At 40.9% G+C, this 27,991-nt stretch overlaps 5 protein-coding genes and 1 long non-coding RNA gene across 11 annotated transcripts in view; 3 read left to right on the forward strand and 3 right to left on the reverse strand.

Moving 5' to 3' along the window:
• LOC136347809 (leucine-rich repeat-containing protein 15-like) overlaps positions 1-10,939 on the forward strand; it is a 60,482-nt gene extending 49,543 nt beyond the window's left edge. For all 5 annotated transcript variants that reach the window (XM_066298118.1, XM_066298116.1, XM_066298121.1 and 2 more), the window contains 3 exons: positions 5,898-6,078; positions 6,218-6,357; positions 6,984-10,939. In XM_066298118.1, the coding sequence (XP_066154215.1) occupies positions 5,898-6,078; positions 6,218-6,357; positions 6,984-7,270 (608 nt within the window). In that variant the 3' untranslated portion in view covers positions 7,271-10,939. The remainder of the gene's footprint in view (positions 1-5,897; positions 6,079-6,217; positions 6,358-6,983) is intronic.
• A 389-nt stretch (positions 10,940-11,328) lies between these two features.
• LOC136347814 (troponin C, isoallergen Bla g 6.0101-like) lies at positions 11,329-12,605 on the reverse strand. The gene is made up of 5 exons (XM_066298128.1): positions 12,478-12,605; positions 12,304-12,419; positions 12,097-12,250; positions 11,910-12,041; positions 11,329-11,481 (listed from the first exon to the last, which is right to left on the reverse strand). Coding segments are annotated over exons 1-5 (429 nt in total). The 5' UTR covers positions 12,479-12,605; the 3' UTR covers positions 11,329-11,455.
• A 10-nt stretch (positions 12,606-12,615) lies between these two features.
• On the reverse strand, positions 12,616-13,302 carry LOC136347816 (uncharacterized). Its single transcript, XR_010733539.1, has 3 exons — positions 13,219-13,302; positions 13,049-13,075; positions 12,616-12,964 (listed from the first exon to the last, which is right to left on the reverse strand). It is a non-coding gene; the product is annotated as an uncharacterized lncRNA (long non-coding RNA).
• A 1,118-nt stretch (positions 13,303-14,420) lies between these two features.
• On the reverse strand, positions 14,421-15,833 carry LOC136347755 (troponin C, isoallergen Bla g 6.0101-like). Of its 2 annotated transcripts, none has more exons than XM_066298028.1 (6): positions 15,541-15,833; positions 15,451-15,478; positions 15,284-15,399; positions 15,078-15,231; positions 14,888-15,019; positions 14,421-14,824 (listed from the first exon to the last, which is right to left on the reverse strand). In XM_066298028.1, the coding sequence occupies exons 1-6, from the start codon at positions 15,607-15,609 to the stop codon at positions 14,799-14,801; spliced, it is 525 nt and encodes a 174-aa protein (XP_066154125.1). In that variant the 5' UTR covers positions 15,610-15,833; the 3' UTR covers positions 14,421-14,798. The 2 variants fall into 2 exon arrangements, with proteins under 2 accessions (XP_066154125.1, XP_066154123.1); XM_066298026.1 differs by having other exon boundaries at positions 15,532-15,797.
• Positions 15,834-20,598: 4,765 nt separating this feature from the next.
• LOC136347756 (troponin C, isoallergen Bla g 6.0201-like) lies at positions 20,599-22,817 on the forward strand. Its single transcript, XM_066298029.1, has 6 exons — positions 20,599-20,722; positions 20,785-20,812; positions 20,991-21,134; positions 21,190-21,309; positions 22,004-22,135; positions 22,619-22,817. Exons 1-6 carry the CDS (start codon positions 20,717-20,719, stop codon positions 22,651-22,653), a joined length of 465 nt encoding a protein of 154 aa, XP_066154126.1. The 5' UTR covers positions 20,599-20,716; the 3' UTR covers positions 22,654-22,817.
• Positions 22,818-25,635: 2,818 nt separating this feature from the next.
• LOC136347798 (troponin C-like) lies at positions 25,636-27,646 on the forward strand. The gene is made up of 6 exons (XM_066298099.1): positions 25,636-25,721; positions 25,785-25,818; positions 25,874-26,017; positions 26,343-26,462; positions 26,518-26,649; positions 27,141-27,646. The coding sequence occupies exons 1-6, from the start codon at positions 25,716-25,718 to the stop codon at positions 27,173-27,175; spliced, it is 471 nt and encodes a 156-aa protein (XP_066154196.1). The 5' UTR covers positions 25,636-25,715; the 3' UTR covers positions 27,176-27,646.
• Positions 27,647-27,991: the final 345 nt, after the last annotated feature.

Here is a 27,991-nt window from a genome sequence, read left to right on the forward strand (position 1 = left end):
CTTCATTAAATTATTAATCACCGCCCTACTCTTAACGTAAATGCGATACATTGTGCATATATTCAATTAAAAGCGATATTAGCATAACCATAAAATTAATTAATATTCGAATTAAACTTAACCAACAGATTGTTCCACAGAAACTTCATCTGGGCTTCCAAAACCGTTTTCGCCACTTTGCCTGACTGTATCTACCAAATTTGTAAACTTGGTCACGCCTAAAGTAAATAGCGTGCACCGAAATCCACAATTTGCTCAGCATTGAGGAAATTGCCTTACGGTTGCATAAACACGTAAATTTCAGTCCTGGATCGGAATATTCTCCTGTCTGTCAACTTCTGAAGTGGATACAGATCCAGTTTCCAGGAGATATTGGTTATTCAAGAGAATGGAGGGGCGCTGTGCTTCGCTTTCACTCAATATTTGTAAATTAATATGTTAGTTCAAAACAAGCGGGATTTAAATTGATCGATCTGCCTTGCGGCCCCGGCGTTGGTACTTTTTCCAGAAGTCAATTCGATGAGATGTGACCCAGCCGGACGAGGCTCCACCATCTCGTAAGAATAGCCGGCAAGCGCCTCACATGAAACTCTCGTAGAATACAGGGCGTTTGTTAAGTACTTGTGCGGGCTTTAAAGGGCGAATTTTTGACCAATTTTATGGTAAAAAGCTCATGTGAGCATGGGTCCGCATCGACTCGGTCCGTGAGACGCGCGGCTTAAGACAAATCGTTCGGTACTTCGGTTAAGGGTTCAATAGCACGTCAATTTGACGAAGCTCTGGATACGTATCGGTGGTGGGAAACTGAAATGCTCACTTATTTTTTTGTTTAATGTTAGAGAGCCCCACATACAGGGTTGCGCTGAGATTTAAACAAGCACAGCTCTCAGCATTTGCGGCCGAAACCGGCCATTTTGCAAAAAAACGGATTTGAACTTTAGCCGAGGATGGAGGTTTGTAAATCGCTGAGAGTGTTTGAAAAGCGTATTGTTTGACGTCACGTCGGACTATCAATTGCAAATTATTAATTTTGGACGGGAATCACTTGAACTGTTGGACAGGACGAGGGGCACCGCGAGCGCGACCTCCCGGACCACCAGATTTAAACCCTATGGATGATTTTCCGTGGGACTACTTGAAGTCGCCAGTTTACGAAGCTCCGGCCCACAACTAACGAGAAAGGAGATACGGGGTATTTGTGCCGCGTGTCGTTATTAATCAGACGTCGGGTATTGTTATGTTCGAAAGAGTCCGTCGCGTCCGGTAAAAAAGGATTTCTCTTTCCATCGGGTATGTCCAGTACCGGTCTTGGGAGACGTTGAAATTGGCCGAGAGTCCAAGGCGGCGGTTTATCCCGGGGGCGGCGATTAAAAACTTCCCCCAGGACGCGAGCCCTGCCGGCGCCGGCCCCGGCTATTCCTCTCGTATGATCCAGGCACCGGAGCTGGTTCTGGTACTGAGCGGGCCTAACGGTTTTTCGAATTCGCGAAAACGCTCATTCGCACGTACTTCTCATTAACAAAAACGCAATTTCCTCTCAGATAACTGTTTCTGCCTGAAATGAGCCATTACAAACTGGGTCTCTGATGTCTAATTAAGCTCGTTCATACGGCGAAGTTCTTTTGTATGTTTTAATTGCGAGTTCGACCAACGGAGTTTAAAGCTTTTCTTGTTGCTGGCCGGTGGATTTTTTGTCGGCATTTTTTCCATCGAATCAATTAGATTACTCGTTATAGGGTGGCCTAAAAAAGGGAGCTTACGATATGTTCCACCCCGTCGTGTGAGCAAACAGACGCAAGTAAATTGGGTGAGATAGTGAGCATACGAAGAACATAACAACTCAATTTTAAATAAATGATGCTCGCTTTTGTAGGAAAGCTTTTTTCTTTCCAGGGCGCGGATTCATGTATTTTGTATATTTAGGTTGCTGAGCCCAACATATGAGAACACAGATCTAGCACAAAGGATTCCGTTTCGAGTTTCAAAACAAGCTCCGAAACTACCTATTTGCTTATGTTGAAATATGAATTACTGCCGGCAAAATGAGGTGATACTGTACGTTCCAAATTGCTTGTTGTTCACCAAATTACCTCGTATTTTGATCAAGTTGCATTCGACAGTGGCGTAAACGTAGCGAACCAGTAGTGAAACTTTCCTTGCTAACTATGGTAAATTGGGACAGCTTTAACAGTTTAATGGAGCATTTACATGAAGATTGCCTAACTCATTTGGGACACATCCAAGTTTAGTTCGTCGCCGTTTAATGAAAGCTAAACTTCTTTAATGGATTTAATATCGTTTCTTTCGCGATCCCGACGAGATCGAACCCTTTAGGGTTTCGTTCATCCGAGGGACGTGCCCTTTCGCACGAATATTTCTATAACTGCGTGATTTCTATAAATGAAGACAGGGAATCCCATGCAAGCGCTCACCAGACGATCCATCAAGGAAAATTGGTTTTGCTATAGATAAACACGAATCTGCGAGAGAGCATCTAATTTTTTGGATCGTAACCCGACGTATATCGGATACGTTATTTGCGTGCCTGCGGATCCGAGTTTTTACTAACGTGTTGTAACGTGCAGAAATCAAATATTTTAGATTAAAGCAGCATGATTTCCTAGAATGTGTGTCGTACATCTGCAGATTATGGAGAGAGGCAATAAAACAACTTCTGGAAAGTCGTTCTGAGCTCATCTCATTTAAACTTCGCGCGGGCGGGAGGCGATGGAGGTTTTGTCTGCAGTATCAAACTGAGAGGACAAGTATCGATTTTCCGCAAAGTTTTAGGGATAAGTGCTTATAAGTATTTATGCCCTCATACACCTCCTTGGCAGTATTTGAACTTTCTCCAAAGCAGTTCGTAGGGATTTAGCTCGGCAGGGGTGGAATGAGCTTGCGCAGCTTTCAAGTTCGCCCCAATAACGGAAGTAGTGAAAGCCCGCGATGCGGCACTATCCGATACAAAAAAAGCTCGCTCGTGTGGAATTATTTCTTGACATTATCTAATTTCGCCCAGAGAAATGTTGGCCGTGACGTGGAAACATACAAGAAACGAAATTTCATTGTGCCTGATGAAATTAACCACCTGGCGTCCGATAAAAGCAAATGTCTCGTAGGCGGTGCGTTTAACCGAAAGGAGCTGACAATGGTGGGAATTCGTAATTGCGTTGGTGACGCTTTTGTGCTGTTTGATTCAAGTTTATTGTCAGTTATTAGCGTCGGCAAAATGGTTTCACCTTAGTGCATACGTCGGAAATCTTGCCATTAGGCTAAGACGGCGAGTTCCTCTTTCAATCTTGCGAATGGCGCCTCGCACGCCCTCAGGTTGAAGCTGCGGTTGGCTGCTGCACCCGCGAAACAAAGAAGTCCGTCCCCGTAAACAACGTAAGTAACAACGAACAACGGGCCGGAGACGGACAAGCGGGCAACAACGCTGGTCCGAAATGACGCCGAGTGATCAAAATCAGACCATAATCGGACATAAACGCACTATCGCTCATATGTAGAGCGAATTTTTAAATTCATTTTTTTCCCATAACCACACGAACTAAAACTGAGAATAAGCACATCTGCCTTAAGATTTATCTGTTAAATGTTCTTAAGCTGCTAACAGAAAAATATTCTAAAACGCACGAGTCAAAAGAACAGCAACTAAAGCGTCTGCTATATTTTCCCCTGCAATTTTGCGTTTTATTTAGTATCCAGGAGCGCATCCGTTATTTTCAGTTACTCCCCAACGTTTGTCGTTCACAATCTCTAATAATTTTCCAATATAATCTCGAGTATTCTGAGCTTTTCCCGAGGAATCCGCCGTAGCTGTTGTTCTTTTCCCGTTAATTTCTCCGTCAAATTCGTCCCGATCGTTCTCTATGGGGTCCAGATCGAGGCTTCGAGCCGGCCAGATCATCACGTCAGCGTTATGCACCGCTAACCGCCCTTTAATTAATTTAAAGGTACACGTCGGGTCGTTGTCGTGTTCAAACGTCCTTCGAGGCTCGTATTTTCTTCTGCCTAAGGCTGCATGTCACTTCCTAGAATATTATTATAAATATATCGATCCTCATTCCCGTAAATTTTCACTAACATGCACAACCCTCCGAAGCATCTGCGCGCCATAATGCCGCCGCTGCCGCGTTTAACCCTCAATTCAGCGTGTTTCGGATTGATCCGATCGTTAATTGGTCTTGACGAAACAAATTCCGTTTGAATGGGACAATTTAAACAAACTTTCGTCTGAGAAAAGGACAGTTTTTCCAGTTTTCGTACAACCAGCTCACATGCTCTTTCGCAAAACGCAATCTAGCTTTTCTATTTTTTTTTCGAGACGAAAGACTTCTTTGCCGAATTTCTCTCGCATAAACGAACGCTTCTTAATCTTCGCTTTGTGATACTCACTGATATTGAAACACATAACTCTTGTTATATGCGACTTGCGTTCATAAAGGGATCTCGGACGGATAACATTTTAACTCTTCGGTCCGTCACTTTATCAGTATTTCGTTTTCAGCCACAGCTGGGAAGTTCATCTGAGGTTCCTGTATTTTCATAATTAGAAATTACCCTTGATACGATCGACTTGGTTAAATTTCGCTGCTTTCAAAATTTCCTCAAATTTTTCCTTTCGCCGATGTGCCAAACGAGCACCTCCTGGTATGTTGAAATGTTTTCAGTCAATACTGTGAGTAGCCAAGTCGATACCACGCAATAACACAAATATACAAATTGATCGCTCTCCACGTGAGCCTCACGAAAAACAAAATATGCAGTTTAAAAAACAAAATGTATCGAAATCGTTTGTGCATTTACAGTAATTGGACAAACAAGGAATATGTTTTATTAATTGATTTTGTTAATTGTAACACGTTGAGCCACTCGACGGTTTTACAAGCGTCAAAACAATTTTTGCTCCCTTTTTTTGCGAGATTTGCCACGATAACCCATTTCCTCCTTTCAAAAACGCAGCTTTGCAAAGCGAAACCTTTCCCTTGATGCTGCGCGGCACGGCTTCGAGGTTCGAGCTTCTATTTATCTTCGAAAGCCGAAGATACGGGGCTAATTTCGTCCGCTGCTGCCATCTGTGAACGGGTGGCCGCACGCCGCTCGACCACGCTCCTCCTAGTGACAACAAAAGTTATACTACCATGGGAGGGAGAAGCGAGGTCTGTGTATCGAATGGACCAGAGGTCGACTGAGCGTGGAACGAGGCACGAGAGATAAGGCCAGGGACCAGCGAGTGGTAGCCAAAGGCCGAAATATGTGGTTGTCTCGATCATAATTCGAGCGATTCTTGTTGCGCCCTTAGGCCGGCTGCTCCGTCTGGGGTCAGGACATTATGGGACATGAGATATCACAATGAAAAATTTTAAAATGTGAAATAATCCGAAACGTTCGTTCTACCACGGTTTCCTAAATATTTCACGTCCAAACCTCAAGCAATTTATAATCTGGAAAAATCCTTTCCGACTGCAGCAAATTTTCCAGGGAATCAAATTTGTATTCATGTAATTTAACCACTCTTGGTTAATTATCTCTATACATTTCTTGGGATAATTATTTCTAATTATTTTCTCTTCTAGCGGTATATTTTGTTCATCGGGTTTACCTACCCGCGGATTTATTGCTGCTCTGTAATTGCACCATGGAGCATAATATGTTTTGTGGATTTCAGATATATTTTCAGAGGAAAAATCAGAGAAACGGACTAGAAATTCTGCATTCGTGCATAATGACGAAGGTGACTTAAGTTAAAAATGCAACCTTATCGATGTTGCCAATATCAGCCTTTGGGCTTCAGATTCCAAAAACCGATATTTTGGATTCTTTTGTTAGTCCTTTTTTATTCCTTTAACAAACTAGTTTGTGAAAACTCCTTAGCATCTTCAACTCTATTCCAGAAAACTTGCAATATCTGCGATTGGGAGACAACAACATTCACACAATACCCACAGAGGCCCTTAAGCCACTGCACAGGTTGCGACATTTAGATTTACGAGCCAACAACATTTCTTTCATCTCCGAGGACGCTTTCTCTGGCTTTGGCGATTCAATTACGTTCCTCAACTTACAAAAAAACGAGTAAGTAATCCCAAAATCGTAAATTTGAGATATTAGATGCCCACCGAGCAAAATAGCAATGCGCGTGGTTTATAGAGCTGCATAGAGCTGCAATAAACTTTCCTATCAAAATATCCAATAAAACAAAATATCTTTGCAGCATAAGATCTTTAGTCGGAATGATTTTCGAGAATTTAAACTCCCTGGAAACGTTGAATTTGCAAAATAACAAATTGATGCACGTGGCAGAAGACGTGATGGAGCCCATTTTGGATACGTTACGGGTGGTGGATTTGATGGGTAAGTTTTGCACGCATTCGACTAATTCATGTTCCGGCTCTTCATGAGACCAACAATAAAAATAACCTGTAATGTTTCCACCGATAGTTGAAGAAATTTTATGTAACCTTTAAAGCACCAGTCGGTTCAAGGATCCAACAGCTTATCGATCTCGTCGATAACCGGTTCAGATATGAGTAACTGTCCTCGATAAATCTGGTGGTAATTTTGGAAAGAGAGAAACGTCGAATAAGAAAAAGGCCCAAATTCTGCTATTACGAAAGTGGCATTCAGATGGCCCACTTTGCCAGGATTAGAAAACCGCTCTTTATGTAACTAGTTAGGAATTGCATAGATTTATGTAACGAGTGGGATTCTGCGGGAGTGGTGCAAATTCAAATGATTTTTCCCTAGTTTGCGCATTAGGAATGGTTCCTCGATACGAAGAGAAAATATCCATGTGACAAGTTCACTGGTTACTCTGAACGATTCAAAAATGATTTTAATTAAAAATAAGCTTTTGGCATCGCGGCCAGCACTTCGAGTTCCACTACCTACCGCTGTCCCTCGGACTACTGGCCCCTCAGGCCATCACTCTACCGACTGTCCTTTTTCTTTCATTTAACGCAATTCTTTCCGATTCCTAGATAACCCATTGCTGTGCGAATGTCAACTTCAGTGGTATAAGAATTGGCTGCTGAATCTGAAAGACAAAGATGACGAAATGATGCAGAAGAAGCGCACAGTGTGCACGATGCCACACGAACACCGCGAGTATAACTTGCAGAACTTACCTTTAGATAAGATGAAATGCAAAATTAAGGCGTACGAAAACTCAGCTTACAGCAGCGCCGACACTCAGCTGAGCGTGTCCAAGACAGCGCTAGCTACCAGCTTCTTGGTCGTAGCTAGGTTTTTGCTCGTATCTAGTTAAACTATTTGATATTAGACGATAATAATAGATCTTGGTGTTTTTTGAAAAGTAGTTGTTTCCGAAATGGTGCATCGGGCAGTGGCGGGTTTGGGAGGGCGGTTTTTTCGGACAATGTGTAGAGAGGCGAGTTTTGGGAGTAGCATTTCAAGTCAACTCAAGTTCAATCTTTAACAATAACGAACCTAAATTCCATGCAAGTTTACTGATCAGTATATCGAGTTTCACCCAAAAATACCTGTCACTTCCATGACACCAAATTCAAATTACATAAAATTAGAATAGTTTACAGTGTAGCTCGAATTCCAGTGAGAACCGTAAATAGATTTATGATTTAAAGTTTTCATGTTTTGCAGATAGAGCTTTAGCGCATGTAACTGCTTAATAGTTTTTCGAAAGTCTAATGTGCTTTTTCAGGTTTTAGACAACTCTCTAAGTGTATCAGCGTCTTTAATGCTGCGTGTCTTCTGAATTTTTCTCGATCGACTTGTCAGGCTTCTTTGGGTGGCTCTAATATCGCTAGATATTTACCCATGGACCATAAAGTTGAATGTTATACGTCAGGTGTCAGAAAGTCGCCTCGCCTCTTAAACGATCTCTAGAAACTTGTAGGTCCTTACGAAGGAAGAAGAAAGTTACCTCAGATAGTTCAGGTTCGTTCAAGTTAGTTCGGGTTAGGTTCGAGTTAGTTTACAGACACGCAACAAGTTTCAAATCCTTCTGGGGTGTATAAAACTTCTCAAAGTTACTATCAATTTGGAAATGAGGAGTGAAGACGGAGGACAAAACGGAGGCAGATTAAGTAAGTAGTTTTATCGCACTATCGCGGTTACACGCAGGAGGTCGCCGTTAATGGAGATTTCCGAATTCAGCATATTATTGAGAAGTACGCAGATCGGCGATAAATGCAACGGTACTACTTTCGTACCGATTGGGATGCATTGGAAGTAATGCCAGACCTGAAATGCATTTCAGTGCGGGTCAGTTCAGCATTTTCATTAAGGGAAATTTTTACGATAAACTTACGGTAGATGATAATTTGGGAGCATGCAGGATTTCCGGTTATTTAGAGTTAACGAAGTTTCAAGGGGGTAAGCGGAACACGAAAGGCTCAATTCCAATTTTAATAATACAAAAGAAAATATGTTTGCCAGTGTAATACGCTTGAATTTCAAAGAGACTTTTATTGGTGTTCGACTCAATTTTCAATATTGCAGTTCATATATTGGGAATTAAGGTACAAAATTGTGTGATTAATGTTCATTTTTCATAATGTTGAAAGGCCGTTAGGCCATATTGAATTTCATTCGCTGTTGGAACTGGCGGAAGTACTTAAAATGGGATAAAAAGCTGCTTTTAAGCTTTTCCACTGTTTTCTAAGCAGGATTGGTGCACATGCGCATAAAAAACAAATTAAAATCGATAACCAGTATTAAAGTAATAATCCTATGAAAATAGTGTCAAACACGGACGCCCCCCTTTTTTGGCGGTGAATGTTTTTTGATGCATCTTCACTATACAATCTATCTCCTTAGCGGTATTTGTCTCCCTTGAACAGACCGAAATTGAAATATTTCGCAGAAGAACAAGATAGTGGATCTCTAAAGCGACAAATAAACACCCGAACCACTCCACCCCGAAAGGGACGGGAAAATCGGCAATTTATCCCCATAATGGAAAGATGTAGCACCAAAAATACACAAACACAATTTCTCCTAACGCGAGGTGGTTCAGATTCGTAGAGAAATCCTGGTTGCGTTCAATTTTCAAGCACAAAAACCGTAAAAGACACTTAAGAAAACGGTCGAGTTCAAGTCAGTTTAAAAACAAAGAATACATGACCACGGGTCGCTGACTAAAATTTACATTTCTTCCTTTTTCCCTAAATCGAGAAATCAGAATTTCCATGACTTACCAAGTGGGAGGGGTCTCGTAGAAGTTCGGAATCTCGGCACTTACCGCTAGGAAACTTGCCCGCATTCCTGAATAAACGTAGCTGAATATGTAGGCACCCGTTTTACGTTAGGTAAGTCCAGGTTGAATGCAAAAAAGGCAAAGAAGTTGTCAGGGAAATACGGAAAAAAATTACAGGCCCTACAGCCTTCGACTGGCAGAGCAATTAAGGCGAGTGTTTTGGACTTCGTAACATAATTAAAGTACAATAACAACATGGTAATGGGGAAAAATATAGGGGAATTAAGCCCAAATTTTGTGATTAGCGTAATTTACTGAAAATTCCTATTAGAGCCACCTTTTTATTAAGCTCTTTGATATCATAAAACTTTTCCACGTTAAAAACTGGAAGCACCGGACGTCCTTTGTAAAAGCATTTAAGTAACACCGCAAGTGATTGTGTCTCCCAAAGGAAATTCGGTCGTCTTCAACTCCAATTAATGACTAATGAGTCCAGTTTAATTAATGAATTTTGAATATCTTGAAAAATGTCTGTTGCATCACTCACAACGTTCAATGTGTCTGTTCTTGAACCCTATATTGATATATCTTAATGTTTAGCGTAACGTAGCAGTTAAATAAGTAGTTATAACCGAAATTTTGAATATTATGTATTATTAAATTTTATATTATCATTATTATTATTGTATTGTTACGAGCCTCGTTTGGTAAGCGCATCCAAACTAACTGAAAAAGGAGTCAAATGTCTTGGATCAGGCCTATACATATCAAAGGTGGAAAACCTTAAACTGAGTCATATCAGCACACGTGCCACCTGTCGAGATTTCCAAAGGTTTTGTTGGATAGAAAATTTTTGGAAATGCGGGAGAGTGCCCATATAGGTTAGTGAAAAAATATATAAATGTGAGCTTTGATATATCCATATCACCGTAGGTTTAAGGAAATTTCTTGAATTAAAAATAGTCATTGATGTAGGGGTAAAAATTAGAGTTACAAGTGATAGCCGAAATAGAAACGTTGTGTAGGAGGTAATTTCGAAAATATTTACCTGAATTATCGCCGTGCATTCCATTCAAACTAATATCATTAGTTAGTATTTAGAGAGATCAAAAGATAGTCATTATCCCACATGCCCTACACGTACCTTATCGCCATTTTTAGAAAGTAGCTGATGATGGTTGACGAGAAGAAATGGAACGGCAATGTACCCATGTTACCCACCCCTTCGAAGCAATACCTTATACGGTCATCGTGGCCGGTTTTGAACACATATCATTCTAGCATGTATATTTAACTGTATCTGTGGTAAATTTAAACATATCCATTTAAAATATTGTATTAAGTAATGCGATGCTGTTTAGGCGGCCATCTTTGGACAAATGGCGTCAGCCAGACCACTTCAAGACATATCCGGTCGAGAGACCACACCCTTCGTTGCGTTGACATGTTTAAAAGCTCAAAAGAAAAATATTTTTCTAAATTTTCTATTAGCAAACAAGGTCGTTATCGGCATGTCAACGCGACTGTGGCCTCGGCCCATCCCAGTTTTTTACTATTTTACCTAAAATATATTCGGATGTATATGGAAACGTATTTAACCGACATTCTTTCGTATATCACTATCAAAGATATAGGCAAATGGCTGTTGTGTAATGAGTGTCATATATATTTATCCAGATTAAAACTACGTATTGTTTCTGAAAATGTAATATTCTATGTGGAGTCTAATAATAAACATAGCTCTATGCTGACACTGAAGATTATGTTTTTGTGGACACCCCCAAGAGCGCCGGCGAAGAAGCGGCTGAGAAGCAACACGAAGCGCGTAGCATTGATGGTTAAGGATCGGATGCAGGTAACTGTAATATCTCGGCATGAGGAACTGTAACTTTGAATAGCCCCGGATAGATGCTGCTCGGTTAGCTACCAACCAATATTATTATGAAATTTGTTTGAATGTTTTAGTATTGTATGTGCCGTGTACGTGGGAGGTCGCTAAAATTTTCGATCTACTCTCGAGTATCTCCGCGATTTTCTGAGCACCCGAAAATTGCTCCATGCAAAGGTCTGGAGGGATTGGAAATTTTCGTTCGCAAGAACAATAAATACAAATACAAAAACATAAATTAATAAAGGAAGCCATCACGTTGGTAAACAAAAATATGCTTTAATTTTCGGTCTTGAAAAAATATAATTTGTCAGTCTTAAATCTAAATAAACACATAAGAACCTTCTCTATTTGGTGTTGAAACTTGTGGCCATGAGGAGTCCATTTCAACCGATCATCATAGCTTTGAATTCTGAAAGCAAAATAATCGAACATTGATTTATCGGCAGCATACTAAAAAAAGAAAATTTTGCCTAAAAAGGAAAATGACTCTCGGTTAATGCCTGTAGGTCTGGTATTCCCATTAATCGCATTTACTAGCAAATGATTAACAATATATTGTAATGAGAAACCAATTATCAACAACCTTCAAGTGTGCCTTTTAAGTTTATCTACAACACATACATTCACCATATTGTCTACACATCCAGGTACCCACTCGATTTGAACGAGTCTGGTTGTCTCAATATCTCGTAAAAAATATCATTGGTGAAAACCCAGTTCGTTTTTGGCCCCGCAAATGATTAAAAATAGAATTTCACCAATGTCACTATTAGCGATGGTTAATGACTCTATCATGCACGAACTCGAAAAAATCGTGTGTAAAAGTTCTCTAGGTACCTTCCCAATCAACCGTTCCAGAGTTATCAGTGTCAATTTCCTTAATCATCTCGTTCAGGTCTGAAGGAGTTAGCTTGTCATCCAACTCTTTGAGAATATCTCTCAGCAAATCCACAGTGATATAGCCAAGACCTAAAAGAAAAATCTTGTTTCGCGCTGTGACAGCAAAACAATCAATCTCCCTTACCCTCCTTGTCATATAACCGGAAAGCGTCCTTCAACTCCCTCAGAATGGCTTCGACATCCTCCTCTTCCTCTACGAGGAATCTTGCTGCAAGATGCGCGAACTCTTCAAAGCTCATTACTCCGTTGCCATCTTCATCAATTTCTTTGATGATTTTCTGTATAATATTTGCGGCATTATTATCCATCTCGGATGAGAATCGATACTTACTGCCAGCTCTTCAGGATTGAGCTGGTGCCCTAACATATCCAAGATTTGACCGATCATGTCAACTCCAATTTCTCCCTTCTTCTCCAGATCGAAAGAGTCAAAGATTTGTTTTAACACTGTGGTAAATCAACAATTAATGTAAACTAGGGCTAAAAATGATGGAAAAAGGGTTACTTTTCAGTTGGTCCTTGGCAATATCCAGGTGTTTCAGGGCTTCATAGTCGACGACTACTTCCTGAAATGCCCACAAATGCGGTATTATCGTTTTGCGGGAAGTTAGTTTTAGTACCTCTTACCTTATCCTAAAAAAAATAGAAAACGAATTGGTTAAATGTTCTCTCTTTGCAATAACAAAAATAGTTATGACAACGAGTCTTACCATTGTGGTCAAAAACGGGGAACTTTAGGAGCTAAACTTGCATGGGCAACTGCTGATAACAGCTTAACTATACAAAGATTTATAAGATCATCCACACCCACGTGATCGCTGTTGGCATCATTGATTGATAATTGATTTTTAGTTAATTTTAGATGCAGTTATAGGTCAAGGTACTACGTCAGTGGGAAACTGGCTATAAAAGTACTTGTGCCAAAGCTGCCAAAATGTCGTGAGGTATAGGGGGTGCAGCAAATGGATTTTAATGCGGAGACTTCGTTAGAACTGATGTGGATTTTTTCGAAAAGGAACGAAAGAGTCACAGACGAAGATTTTGTGAGTTAATTGAAGTAACTAAATGCAACTTACAAATATGGGCTTCGCCGGTTTCTTTTCCTGGAAAACAAAGAACATCCCTTGAAGTAAAATTCTTGCATTCGACAAATAAATTGTTTTCCTGCAGTTGGTTAAAAAAGGTTTAGTTTACTGCACGCTATGACTGACACTAAATAGTCACTATATCGCAAAGGTTCACTTACTGGACTTCCGTCAGCCATATCCCAAGACGGTGCTCCTAGTAGCTCGCTCCTAATTAACACGTTAGTAAATAAACAGGAACTTGGTGTTTGACTCAGTTTTTATCCTCTCCTATATATAGAGCGATCAAATCCATCAACACCCTGGTAATTAGGTAAGAAATTGCTGAAGGCATTTAATTTTTTGCCAAAGGCCTTGTCATCGACATTTTATCATATATTTATGTTGCTTGCAGTTGTGATAAATGTCGCCTATATCCACACTGCAGATTTGTCGGTAATCATTTGTTTTTTTAAGAAAAAATAAACGTACTGATGCTAGAATCTCTTCCTATTCCATTTACCTAACAAATAAGGTAAGTGGCACGTCTCTGCTTGAGGCTTTCGTGACCGAGTTTACTTAAAATTTAATGGAAATCCACCTGCGGAATAGTCTTCAGTCAATTTACCATAAAAACGTTTAACAACTCATATTTTTAGGAAGAAATTCCTACACCTGAACGAGCTTTCACTATTTATTTTAGTGGATGCGAAACAATAACTTATCCAAGTAGTTGCGGTAAAGTCCTATTCATTCCCCTCCTTAAATGGGTACAGTAAAGGACACTCTCGGCACGCGAGTGTACATTTGTACGTATTCCGTGTGTATTTCGAGTATTACATAAAAACCCAACAGAGTAATCATTCTTAAACGCGGACATGATCTATTGAAATCAAGATATTACGTGAATGTGTTAAACAATTTTTTAGCGAGTTGTATGCCGGAAAATATTCCTCTGAAACGTGAAAATTTTTGGCACCCTAAACCCGTTGGAAATTTGTTGTTTCAGTCCGCCTCGAATAATTAGAATAGGAATGGGAAACTCTTTTTTCCCTTATTTTAGACGGTTCGGAAGCCATACGCGACAGGAAGCGCAAAAATCCGCCTTAAAAAAAAAAAAAAAAGAAGCTTTAAGCTGTCCGCACCGCCATTCGAGGAAAATTCAGTTTAGGGGCTAACGGGGTTAAGCTCGATGCAGATCGTATGAAAATGTTTATTCCACGTGCGGATAAATCAATCACGATTTTTTTACCTTAAGTTGTTATTGTGTAACTATCATACTAATAATAAGTAAATTAACATGTTTTCTCATTAAAACCGTTATATAAACGCTTGAATGTTTTCATTGTTTCAATGTTCGGTTTTCACTGCCTTGTTTTTCTAAAAAAAATTGCATTCTTTCGCTTCGGGTAAATTATTAATAATAGAGCGCACTTTGCCCTAATCTTTCAGATAAAGTGGGCTGACAGACCTCGAAGCACGTTCGATTGAACTGCCCATTCAAGAGCATTGAAAATCTAGGATCCAAGGACTCCACGAGCGTCGGGGAGCAACAAGTTAACGACGCCAGATGCAAAACTAATCATAATTATTTGTAAACTTTATTAGCTCACTTCAGTATAATAAAACTTAAAAACTAGTTCGACCGTACCACGTAATATCTCTAGTATCAAACATATCTAATCTACTGCGATGAGCATGGGAGTAAACGGTACTGGAAGCGAGAGGAAATGTAAATATAAATGCAGCCATCGTCCGTGTGTCAACCAATCATAACTGCTTTGAACTCTGAAACACAGGCACAGTCTGATCTCCATTCATCTGCATAATTAATGGAAAAATCATTCGTACCGTCCCAATCAACGGTGCCAGATCCATCGGTGTCGATCTCGTCTATCATGCTGTCCAAGTCATCGTCCGTCAGTTTCTCGTCCAGTTCCTGCAATATTTCCCTCAGCACTTCTATGGTTATAAATCCATTTCCTTCGGAAAGCAACAGGTTAGCGCCGGTCACGACATCAAAACCTTAACGAGTACTTACCCTCTCTGTCGTACATCCTAAAAGCGCCCTTAAGCTCCGTTTGAATCGCGTCAGTGTCCTCCTCTTCTTCAATGAGGAACCTGGCGGCTAGATTTGCGAACTCTTCAAAGCTGACTTCTCCGTTGCCATCCTCATCAATTTCTTCTATGATGCCCTGACATGAGGAAAAACGCGATTTTTGGTGGCAGTAAACAACAGCGAGTTACCTCGAGCTCGTCGTTCAGGAGCTGCGTCCCCAACATATCCATTATGGTACCAATCATGTCAGTGGAGATGAATCCCTTCTTGTCCACGTCGAAGGCGTCAAAAGTGGACTTAAGCACTAAAGGGATTTAAGTTGGCTAAAAAAGGAAACAAATTGGCGAGTACTTACTGGATAGTTGCTCCTTGTCCAGGTCATCCTAAGGAGTTAAAATTAGTTAGTTATTTTTGAAATAAACTGGGAATTACACACCATATTAACCATTCCACACTCGTCGACGCTTTCCACAAAAGACATGACTTTCTGAAGAGAAAGTTTCCTCTCGTTCATTCTATTTCAGTCTATTTGGGAGCCCTGTATGCTGTATGTGTGTCTGTGTACTTCGGGAGGGGATCGATACGGGAAGTACGAAATAGATCACGCAGTCTTCGTGGTTTTATTTGCTTTAATGGCATCTCAATATTGCCAGACATTTATTTAGGGATCCCGAGAGTTCTTTAGATCCAATCTTAACATGCTAGGCAGGATCGGATTTGACCGCTCCCTTAAGCTTACTTGCCGAGTAAATAACGGCTTCACAGTAGCACTTAGATTAGTTTACTTAAGCTCGCATTTTAACTGCTAACGCAAGTGCACACTCCCGGATGTCAACTCCAGGATTATCTCCGGGAGATAAGAATTCACCCCTGTGCGGGGAGAGAAAAATTCGTAAATTTCACGTAATTTTGTTTTAAATTCGCCATTTTTCTCATACAATTAAGCTTTCGTTCAGGAAAAATCATGAAAAAAAAATTGTAAGTTGAAAGATACCACGCTAATCGAATCATGCTGGCCGTCTTAAGAACGACGCGTGAAGTCATGGTCGTGATATCATCACGATCGATATCGACCATTCGGTTTTTGCCTTTCACATGGTTCATGGTAACACTGGTTGTTATTACAATTAGGAAACGATTGGGAATATGGCTTAGAATTTACGGGAGTTCCGTATGTGAAAGGCATTCTTGTCCAGCCAACATGTACAGGGCGTCCGCGAACTACCTAGCCAGGCTTCGGGAAATGGCTCTACGCATCAAATGCTACCAAAAATGTGAGGTAGAAAATTCCGGAAAACTCTGCCCATTTCGAAGAAATTGGATTTTTTCGTTTTTGAAGGCTTGGCGGGTGTTGCATCCCCGTTCCTACTACCCCCGTAACTTCCTTGGCGCTGCAGCTACAGAAATTACAATAGTGCCGTTGGAGAGCCACTTAAATTTCCTGTTTTAAGCAATTATTGTGAGTTCATCTTGTTTGTTTATATTATTATTATTATTACCGATTTTCCATAGGCCCGACGTCAAACTTTTTTATTTCTTTCTTTTTGGTAAATATCCAACTGTGCACTCCCCGAAGAGATTCCCCATCTTATGTCATTCCGAACTTTATGAAAAACAACCATTACCTAGTGCCTTTGTACCACGGTATGGTTCCTTGGGTTTGCCCTACTTCTAAAAGAGTGTGGGAGCGGTCAGTAATTGACCACCACTTACACAGAGAAAAACCATATTTGCAAAATTCAAAAAAAATTCGAACAAAACGCTACAAGTCATAAATATCGTTCAAGATGTCCTCTTGGTTGGGACAAGCATGCACCTCCGAAGAGTGGTCCGGATGGCGCGGCCGATCTCTCATCCCTCAGCTGTTCGGAGGCAACCTGCGCGTATTATATAACTCCGTCACTGTTCGAAAAGTAAGGTTAACTCAAGAGACGGTACTACGGCACAAAGGTACTTGGTTGTGAATGCTTTCCATGACGCGCGAAACGGTGTAGGATGGGGAACCTCTTGGAGCAATGAATAGGTGAAAATTTAACAAAAAAAAATAAAAAAAAATAAAAAAGTTTTACGTTGAGAGCTCTGAGAAGTCAGCAAATGAAATAAACTCGGATCGGTCATTTAAAATGGCGAATTTAAGCGGCTTTCCAACGGTACCATTGGAATTTTCGTGGCGGCAACGCAAGGGAAGGTACGGGGGCATTTAGATTGCAAAACACGACGAGCCCTCCAAAATCAACAAATCAAGTTTCTTGGAAGTGGGCTGAGTTTTCCGAAAATTTCCCTAACATTTTTAGAGGCATTTGACGTGTAGAACCACCTCCGAAGGTTCGGCTAGGTCGTTCAGGGACGCCCCTGTAGAGTTTTGAAGGTTTTACAATGAAATACGACACAATCGGAGGTTGATTCAACGATTTCCTCTTCAACTCCGACACAAGCAAATCGAAATTTCGACGGAGAGCGCAGATAGCATTTTAGTCCTACTTATTTCGGCTCGATAAAGGCTAAACTTCTCTCGTGGCGAAAACGGAGAATTTTGTTAAATATTGATATCGATAAATGGGTTAAACCTACCTAAGGGTTGTTTTTGGGCTGCCGATCAAAATGATTTAATCAGCTACCACGGGGCCGTCTCAATTTCCCCTACGAGCTGGGTGTCCCGACCTGGACACCAACGTTATTATGTATTTTTTTTTTACTTATTATTTATTTTCCGAATGAACTTCTAGCCGGAAAAATACTATTTAAAACGAGATCGTGTCACCACGTTTTTACGAATCGATTAATTATTTTGTCTAAGCTGAACTGAGGAGGTGTAGAAGCCAAAGTCCTGTCACCACAACAAATAGAAACTGATATTGTGTTACACGAATTTCTATTTTTTCAGACAGCCGGGTTGTTCAACTTCCGCTAGAAATTAGTGGAATTTCTGAAGGTGGATGAACTGTTTGTGTCCAATACATTCTCTAATGAGAATCCTGTGTCTCTCTGGATTCAAAAAATCCGAAGTGAACTATAGACGCGATTCCTCGAATCCAGCTGCAGGTCTGAAATCCAGGAATCCTTGCCAAGTATGATTTTCGAAGCTTGGACCGTATTTCCCATTTCAATGAAAGTGGCATACGATTTGATGACTTATGCGTGGACTGTGCAGGCTGCAGTATTAATCCAACTTTCGTCCCTCCCCCGACACTTCTTCAGTTCCTCTCGCAAACGCGGGAAGAGTCAAGAAAAATATTAAAAAAAAAAAAAAGATGGAATGATAAAATTGAACTTTTCACCATCTGATAGGATCCAGGACACCTGGACACTCTCTGTGGGAGAGCCACTTTTGAGGCGATTGAACAAATTTCCACAACCGAAACTACAAAATTACCTTAAAACAACAAAATAATAACATTAAACTTAAGTGTTTTTCGCTTATTTGCATAAACACTTTCGGTGGTTCAAACGATTCGTGGCCAATAAAACCTCCGTGTGGCATTTGATCCGAGACCAAAATACAAAACACAGAAACGTTTACACCATCACATTATCGGGCGGACTTTACAGTGGTTTAAAATTTAATTCGATTTCCAGAGGCTTAATCCAGTCGAATGTGTATTCCTGGCACTGATCCAGACGCGAAAGCGGGTATAAAATTTTCCGGGCCCGGCCTACGTGAATGCTGGCTCTGCGTTTAATATCTGGTTAAATTGTTCGTATTGTTAATAGCTGGGGACAGGATCGGACTCAGACACGTTTGGAGTTGAAAGTATAATTAAAAATGCAGTTGATTCACCTGTTGCGTAATAAGCTGACGTGGAAACGTGGAAAAATTGGACGGGGCGCGATGCATTGGCGCTGATGGATGCAGGGATTGCTCGACCACGTGGAACATTGGAAATTGACATTGAGTGCTTTGCGCGTCAAAGTGCTTAATGAAAACCGCCCTACCAAGGTCATGAACTCGCGATTTTCTTCGCACAGCTTTGGCGTCAAATTGGCGATTCAGCCTGGAAAATAACGCCGCTGCAAGTGCCTTGGACACCTGCCATCGAAGGTCGTTCCAGAACATTCGAGAGTTAACGCGAACGAAATGCTAACAGGCGATATTTAAAACAAAAAGTTTTACATCGCGATTCGTGTTAACGTGGCAAATTGCATATTTCAGAATCAGCTGTGTATCGTTGCGCGAGAACGTAGGGGTCGTAGCACAAGGGGAGAAGCCCCAGAGTCCGGAATTCCAGGGGATCTCGAAAACCTCGGCTGTAGATTGTGTTCGAACCAAATACAACGATGCGCCGCGACAAGAGTCTGGACGCCACACCAACAGCACTGGAGAAGAAAGGGACGCCTGGAAATCTCCACCTGGACGCTCCAGCGGTGCCGCTTGCTAGGTATGACGTGAAGCAATGACGTTGTCTCAATTTGTAGAATTACTAAAGCGTTGAAACTGGTGTGGTCACCTCATCAACTTCGAAAAGGTATGGTGTGCGGTAAAGTCGCAGAGCTGCACGCCGCGCCTGCTCGTTACTATATCTAACCAAACTATGCTCATACTACAAACCTCGTACGCATGAGTGCGTGAAAGTGCATTAAAAAAAAATATATATATATATATATATTTAACCCGAAGTTAAAAAATCCCCCCAAAATAGACGAACGCAGTTAAGGAAATTGAGAACAATAGCCAGCCGAGCAGCGTGTGTTTGTAATCTGTGACGTCATTAAAAATCATGACCGTGATTGCGTCATTAAGATTTCGTCCCAGATGTTCTGGAGGTCCTAAGGGCACAGTTCGGATCTTGTCTTAACTTGAAGTGTCTAATACCAATTTCTTCGTTCGATTATCGTCGAACAGCCGTAAAAGCGGTCCTTAAGCCCCGCTTCCGTTCCAATCCGAATTTAACATAACGCTTAGACAATATTGATTAATTAATTTAAAATGAGAAACGAACGTGTTAGTTAAGGCCATAAAACATGGGTAAAACAAGACTCTACAAGAGTTAGCCAATGCTGAATAATGTGACATCCAGAACCACTACATCAAAGAATGTCGAATGCAGAACAGCAACGTCGATGTGCATTATTTATTACAGCAACAAATTTAATGATTTGTTGGCTTAGGTTAATTACCTATCATTTTTGATCGGTCAATTTGTTACGAAGTATCCTGCTGGCCAACATTTTAATAGGAAAGTAGCCGAAGTCAGTTTAAGCGTTTGCCAATTATTTTCCCCTACGAAATCGATTATTCTCCATCTGCCTGGGCTAGGAGATCCCACGAGTGCTAATTAACCTCAACTGAAATTGCTTTAACAAACACAAAAAATGAAACGTCCGAGGGAATAATGCGATGATTAAAACAATCGCGAGACGTTCCCGGAAGGAATGAATTAATGGAGTCCATTACCGGTGTCTTGGAATTTTCGCTCAAGGAAATTTTCAAAAATCCGCGCCTGTGGAAACACTCGAACAATTAACAGCTGGTTGGCGGAAATTAAAAAATGGTTCTGAAGTAACTGTCCGCCTTCTATTTTAAGATTCCTCACTTTTATACAGTGCCTACGTAATCTTCGAACAAGATTTTCAAATTTATGTCAGTTACGATTTGGAATAGGTAACCGCCAGATATCGCCAGGATGTCGGTATGTCTTGAACACAACTCCGGTTCCCGCTTTTTAATATGTGATTTCTTTTCCCCTTCTAGGAAGAATTGGATAAAGATCAAATTGCTCGTGAGTATTTTATAGCAATTCTAAAAAGTAAATCGTCCATTATTTCACCGATCGGAAACAAACCTCTTCGTCCGTCACCCAATGCTAGTTAGTCAAACCCACGGCAGGACGTCCGCGCTTCTTCTTTTTCAAATTGATCCGAACATTGATCGAACTAACCGGGCGATTTCCGTTTCAGTCCTGAAAAAGGCGTTCGATACCTTCGACGTCGAGAAGAAAGGAAGCATCGGCACCCAGATGGTGCGAACCATCTTCACCATGCTGGGTATCACCACCACCGAACAGATTTTGAATGAAATCATTGCCGAAGTGGATACCGACGGTAAGTCCATTCAGAATGTGAGCGGATGAGGTCTGTGAGGGATTTACTGCCTCAGGATCTGGTGAACTGGAATTTGAGGAGTTCGTAACTCTGGCTGCCAAATTCATGGTCGAAGAAGATGCAGAAGCCATGCAACATGAACTTAAGGAAGCCTTCCGTTTATACGACAAAGAAGGTAAGCGTATGTGGGCATGCTTTGGGTTCTCTGTTGCGAAGCCAGAAATTTTGAGTACGCGAGGTGTTTTTAAGTTTCCCACCACGAGGGTGAACTCAGAATAAAAATTCTTCGATCTCGCCTACCTCGAGAGAAAAAGTGACATTTTTCCTTTGAATTTCTCCCATAGATTGATGTTTACTTTTTTGAATCTTATACGGGAGATGGCAGCTCTGTCAGCGCATCGACGAATCACTCAGTTTTACAATTTCGCCTCTACGAATTTTTGAGATATTTACTCGAAATTTCGAACAGAGAACACGTTCATTTTTAGATTCGCTCCGGTCAGCAATTCCAACAATTTTGATCATTCCATCGAGACCCCATCTGATTACATTTATATGATAAATGGGGTACACGAGCGTCAAAAAGGGGGAGGCGTCCCCCTCTTGTGTGGGACGCGCGTTTGCCGTAATATTCTCATCGATTTTCACCCAACGAATGTGACTTCTGACTGCCTTCAATGTGCTCAAAATTGAGATTTCCCCCGATATCACGCTGATTGCGCCAGGCTGCATCTTTCAAGAGCGATAACGATTAACTCGCACGCGAGGTTTCATCTAAACTTAAGTCATCTGCACCTTAACGTCTTCTGGAAAACGTTCGGGAGAAACCTGGATGGGGATTAAAACGGCGGTTTTATTTGATTGTACAGGCAACGGTTACATTTCCACGAAAACCCTCAAAGAAATCCTCAAAGAGCTGGACGACAAGCTGACCAGCGACGAGTTGGACATGATAATCGCTGAAATTGATACTGATGGTTCAGGAACCGTGGATTTCGACGGTAAGTTAGGATGATTCAGTGCTTATCAAATCGTTGGGAAAAATGTTAGTTTCTGGCGCCAAAGTAAATCAAATGAATTGCAAAATAACTTGGCAGGAACGTCTAACAAGATACAGATATTTAAATTGTAGGTGCTCTTGGCAACCAGGAAACATTTAGATCTGAAGTGGTACTTAATCCGTCGGCTTTCCATTATGTAGGATCAAGTTTAAAATAAGTAGCTGTCGACGAAGCGAAAAATAAGGAAACGTTTAGTTTTCAGTGCCTTGTTGAACATTTATTAAATTAATGGAGAGCTTTTTGCACTCCACTTAAGCCCATTTGTTACTCCTCGTGATCATTATTTTAATATATTGCAAATAGCAAACCGGAGAATTGCGAATGTACTTTGCCGCTCTCTGCGCAGCAAAAACGTCAACGCTTAAAATCTTGAGAAGAATTTTAGTGAAAATGTCTATTTTCATTTCTGTTCTGTTTTTCCAGAATTTATGGAAGTAATGACGGGAGGCGATGACTAAAACTGCCACAAATAATGTAATATGGGGAGCAACCTGGCCAAAGTATTATTAAGAAAATCTTTTGTAATGAGAAGTGAAGAGAATGTTGAGGTTACTGCTTTTTTTCTATTATGTACGGTAACTGAATTTATTTTTCTTTGAATAAATATTTGCCGATTTATTAAGTTACGTGTATCAATTCAGTCCTCGTTGAATCGGTCACAGGACGTAGGTCCGAAATGAGCGCAACTCAATAACCCGTCCCTTTATGCGACTCTGCTTTTGAGCAACGGAAAGAGCACGCATTGCTCTATTCGAACTATCACTCAAGCCTTCGTCCCTCGGCAATTTAGTCCGTCGCTCAATAGGCATAAAGACACGTGTGATAACGCACGTTCATCAATTTTGAGTTGTCCGGACGTGACAATGCACCGCGATCGCACCAAACCGTCGGCCGTCCGGAAGACTGCTAGTCCGCAGGGGTCCCAGGTCTAGACCCTTGTACCGGGCGACCAGGTGAGCCTTGGTCTTAGGAGATTAAGACGGGAAATCGGTTTTCATTTTTTGCGCCTGCGTGTATGACGACAATTGAAAAACGCTTACATGGAGGTCGAAATGCTCAGGCCAATTCAAAAATTTGAACGTCCCGCGTAACCGTCCGAGGCTGGAATTGGCGAACTGGCCGGTGGTCTCTTCGTGCAACTGCTGTAGATGTTTTTGCGAACTGTGTTACGTTCTTTTGCTTCCTTTTTCATTTACTTGCTTGGCTGAGCTTTGATATGTAGGCAGTCGTTCAATTTATTCATTTTAACTGTTTTTTAAATCGTATTTAAATAAAGGGTTAAAGAGAAAGGAGAGAAAATTTATCCGACATGGGGTTTTTTCGCTCACGTTGTCGGCAACTTTCCGTTTGTTCAGCTCTGGCCTTCGCTCGGACCAATCGTGGACCGATCGGCCGGTCGCGCGGGACATTCAAACTCTTGAAATTTGAACGCTTTCTGACCCGAAACGGCTCTGATCGGAAGATCGAACAAACCGCGGGACAGCGGACAGCCTTGAGACAGCCTTGAGCATCATGGCTTCCGTGTAAATTTTTTTCAATCGGGTAATGTTCGCAGGCGCTAAAAAATTTAAACCGATTTCCCGCGTCCATCTCCCGTGTCCGGGTCTCTCTGGACATTCGCGACACTACAGAGATGTGCTACGGAGAAACATCTGGAAACGCATAATATTCCTTAATTGTTTCCATTGGGATTCACAAATACGCAGCTAATCATGGTAAAAACGGTGCTGATGACCTCATAGAAACCGAGAGTCCTCTCTGTTTCCACTATAACTTATTATGTATTGAGAAATCTAAATATCTACGCATACGAAACACTTTCAACGAGAAATATCTGTTAAACGGAGGCAGGCACGGAGACAATAGAGGGGGGCGAAAAACTTTTAAAATTGAACAGAAAATGCAAATTTCGATAGATGAACAGTCAGTAGCGCACGAATGAAAACTGCAGTTACGGTCGATTTTTCTTATCTGCGGTGAGCCAGGTGCTCGGGGCCCCCAGTTAGGTCGGTAGGTGTCTTTAGTGAGGTCAGGAAGATCTGCGTAGAAGGAATTTCCCTGCATGTGCGATATAGAATAGCTGATTTTTTCGCAAGAAAAGCATTCGTAGAAAAAGCTATTCTTTCTTTATACGTGATTTTTGCTTTGCTTAGATTATGACGTTATTTTCCCAAGTATTCTAAACTGGTTATACTAGATTTAAGACATTTTGCATTGCAGAAAACTCGTACCGATACATTAACACTAAATGTTTTTCTTGAACTCAGATACACCTTACTCGTTTTCCTACAAATCAGCATATGTAACGAGTGGGTGTTTTCCAGCTGTTAGAAACTCTGTCAACAAGATAGTACATTAAATTATCTTGTCCGTAGTATTTAGAGTGTTGACCCATTATTTTGTCGACGAAAAATTAAAAATAACCCGAATTTTCAAGACCCCCCTTGTGACGATTGTCGAAATAATACAAAAAAAAATCACCCGTAAGGCCGAGATTGCACGCGATTGGTCAAGGTGCAAAAATATGGCTTTGGGACGGACGTTGGTTCAATCTCCTTAACTTGGTATAAAATTCTTCTGTCGACCTCAAACACGCATGCGCGAAAGAAGACCCATTTAAATCAATATTCTTGCTCCTCCAGACACGCCAAAACTGGGTCTGAGGCAAATCTGAAAACACGAGTTGAAAATGTACCACTTCTTTCAGTGGGTGTCAAGGATTCAGTTTTCCATTAACGTCACAATCTTAACATATGGAAAAATGAGTGAATTTATCATTCAACTCAAAGAAAAATAAACGTTGGTAGAAAAGCAGTTGGAATAGTATGTGTAATGTTACTCCCACATTCCCTTGCTTTATGCGAAACCTGATAATAACACTAATAATAATAATAGAGGTGTCTAGTGTGTTTAATGGAAAATACCAAAAAATTGATAGACAATAAATCATAGCAGTGTGGGAGAGCTGGGTCGCCCTTGGGGAAAACGAAGTGCATTCGAATATGAATAGGTGATTACTTAAGAAATTGAAGGAATAAAAATGATCAGGATTCACGAAGGATCGCACAGTTCCAGGCTCGTAAAAAGGGGCGATGTAGGGCGACCCGCACGACTCTACAAGAGTGCAGCTGCAAGATCTGGAACCGACTTCTGTGGATGTTCCGCTCTAGTGACGTTCGGCGAGCTACGACGAACCACTCAAGATCGCCGTTCAGCTATAGAACATGGTAAACCATGACGGGCATGGATATGCCACCTGATAGAAAAAAAATCCTACGAATGTGCTCGTGGTCAAAATACGTTCCTGCATTATTTCTTAAAATTAATCGAACAGGTGCAATAGTTTTCCAACAAGAAAAAATCAGCTGGTAATGAGCTATTTTAGATTTTCAGCGACGACTGCAGACAATGCCGTTTATAATTACTGCATATATAAAATTATCCCCACATTCCTCATTTAATTAGTTCTCGAGAAGCCTTCGCAATTCAGGTACCATTCCTTAAGCAAAATCGTTAAACAATGACGGTATGTGAGCGATTTCGTAATGTTTAAATAATTACTGAAGTTTCGGTTGATCTTTGATTGCAGGACTCCGCGGAACTCTCCAAAGAGCAAATTGCACGTAAGTTGTCCAAACATTTTATTTTGACTTCCTGAAGTGTCCTGCGTTTCGTCAGTGCTGAAGAATGCCTTCGACACCTTCGACGTGGAGAAGAAAGGCAGCATCGGGGTGGTGATGATCGGAACCATACTGAGCATGCTCGGAGTTCAGACCACTGAGAAAATGCTGGCGGACATAATAGCAGAAGTCGACGAGGATGGTAAGACCTCCCAATGGCGAAAATTTAAATCTATTTCGAGGTCCTCATAAAAGCCTACTTGTAAAAATCCATCAAAATCTCCAAACTAATGCATTGTTGTTAATATAAATCAAGATGTTTACTCGGATAGATGTATCATCACTATTTTCAACTTGTGTTTTGATAACCCACGAAATTATTGTTTTCGGAAATATCAACATGAAAAACATACCTGCAGCATCAAGTGTATAATTTATGTTATTACAGATGGCTCGTCATAAACCTTTTATGTAGGCCACAGATCGGATGAAGGCAGCAATGTATTGAACTATTTATACTTTGACAGGATCTGGAGAATTGGAGTTTGAGGAATTCGTCACCTTGGCATCACGATTTATGGTGGAGGAGGATGCCGAAGCAATGCAACAGGAACTGAAGGAGGCCTTCAGGCTATACGACAAAGAAGGTGAGGGAAATTTGCGGTGTCACGGGCTGATCGGTAATCACGGCTGTTTGCACAGGAAATGGTTACATCACGACGAGCACACTCAAGGAAATTCTAAAGGAGCTGGATGACAAGCTGACATCCGAGGAACTGGATATGATCATCACTGAAATCGACACTGACGGATCTGGTACCGTGGACTATGACGGTGAGAAAAGTTTTCAAAAATATCAAGTCAAATTCGCAGACCGACGCCACTTGGTCCAAGGACTGTGACGAGTCGCTATAAGCAATGCTGAGTTTCCCTATTGTTGTCCAGAAAAGTACGGTGGGCTCATCGCTGCCAATTACTTCATAAGTTATTTCTGGACTTTTGTTACACGAGATTTTGTTCAAATCCGTACCGATGTGTGCAATTTTCAAAAATACGTAAATATAGATGCCCCCCTCGGGCCGCGAACAGAACTCCTCAGGATTTCCTTTTGCCGCGGTGTCACTGAGCATTCCTCGCGCATTTCGCGCTTAAGTGGGCGAGAAGGAAAAAACTCCAGCGAGAAATTAAAATAATGAAACGAAAATAGGCAATAGGGGACACTTTCGCACTTAAAGCTGAATGGCCAAATTTCACGGGGAAGAAAGGGCGTTTCCTGGCTGGTTAGGCAGATAGCAGATTTTATAACCTGAACCGAATTATTTCAGAATTCATGGAGGTGATGACCGGAGGAGATGATTAACGAGGGCTTAGACACTCGGTATTCTGCGATGTCCTGCAGTTACAATTTTTACACTTGCAAATATCGTATAAAGTTTTTACCTTGTAAATGAAAGCAAACTGTAGATAGGTGGCTACTGAAGCCATGTTAGATTAGGTTAGCCCTGAATGAAAATCCTGCGAGAGTTCAAATGAACCGCGTTAGGATTTACTGGTCAGTTTATGAGAAGTTATCGGCATAACTAGAATATTGCGTGGTTATTGCAAATAAGTAAAATGTAGGTGTGGCTGGTCGAGTATCAATTTGTCCCTGCAAATATGTTAATAGTGAAACATTATTTCAATAATTACCGTTAAATCTGTCTAAAAGACTGAAACATATGTAAAAACTAATAATTTTCCACGTAAAATATTGTTATATGGCACACAGATATTTTCCTTCATTAAATATTGTTTACTGGTGTATTTACAAAAATAAAGGCGTGAGTTTCAAGTTCGTTTGTATAAAATCACTTTATTAAGACCTCGGAAAAATTATGCCATTTCCAGCCCAAACAGGGCGTAACACGTGATCGCGGAGAGTTTCCAGAGGGGCAGATGTCTCTGCCATGTAATTGAAAAAAAAACAAAAAAAAAAACCGCTAATACACGGTCGAAAACGGACTATTGTCGATATGCAAGTTTTTTTTTTTTTTTCTTTTTCTTTTTTTTTTTTTTTTTTTTTTTTTTTTTTTTTTTTTTTTTTTTTTTTTTATAGAGGAGGGAAACCTTCGAAAGGTACCCGGTCTGATGTTACAGCGACCGGATTATGTGGGATTCGTCCCTGAGTGGGACGCCT

Source organism: Euwallacea fornicatus, chromosome 30 (genome assembly GCF_040115645.1).
Source record: "Euwallacea fornicatus isolate EFF26 chromosome 30, ASM4011564v1, whole genome shotgun sequence".
NCBI classification, from domain to species: Eukaryota; Metazoa; Arthropoda; class Insecta; order Coleoptera; family Curculionidae; genus Euwallacea; species Euwallacea fornicatus.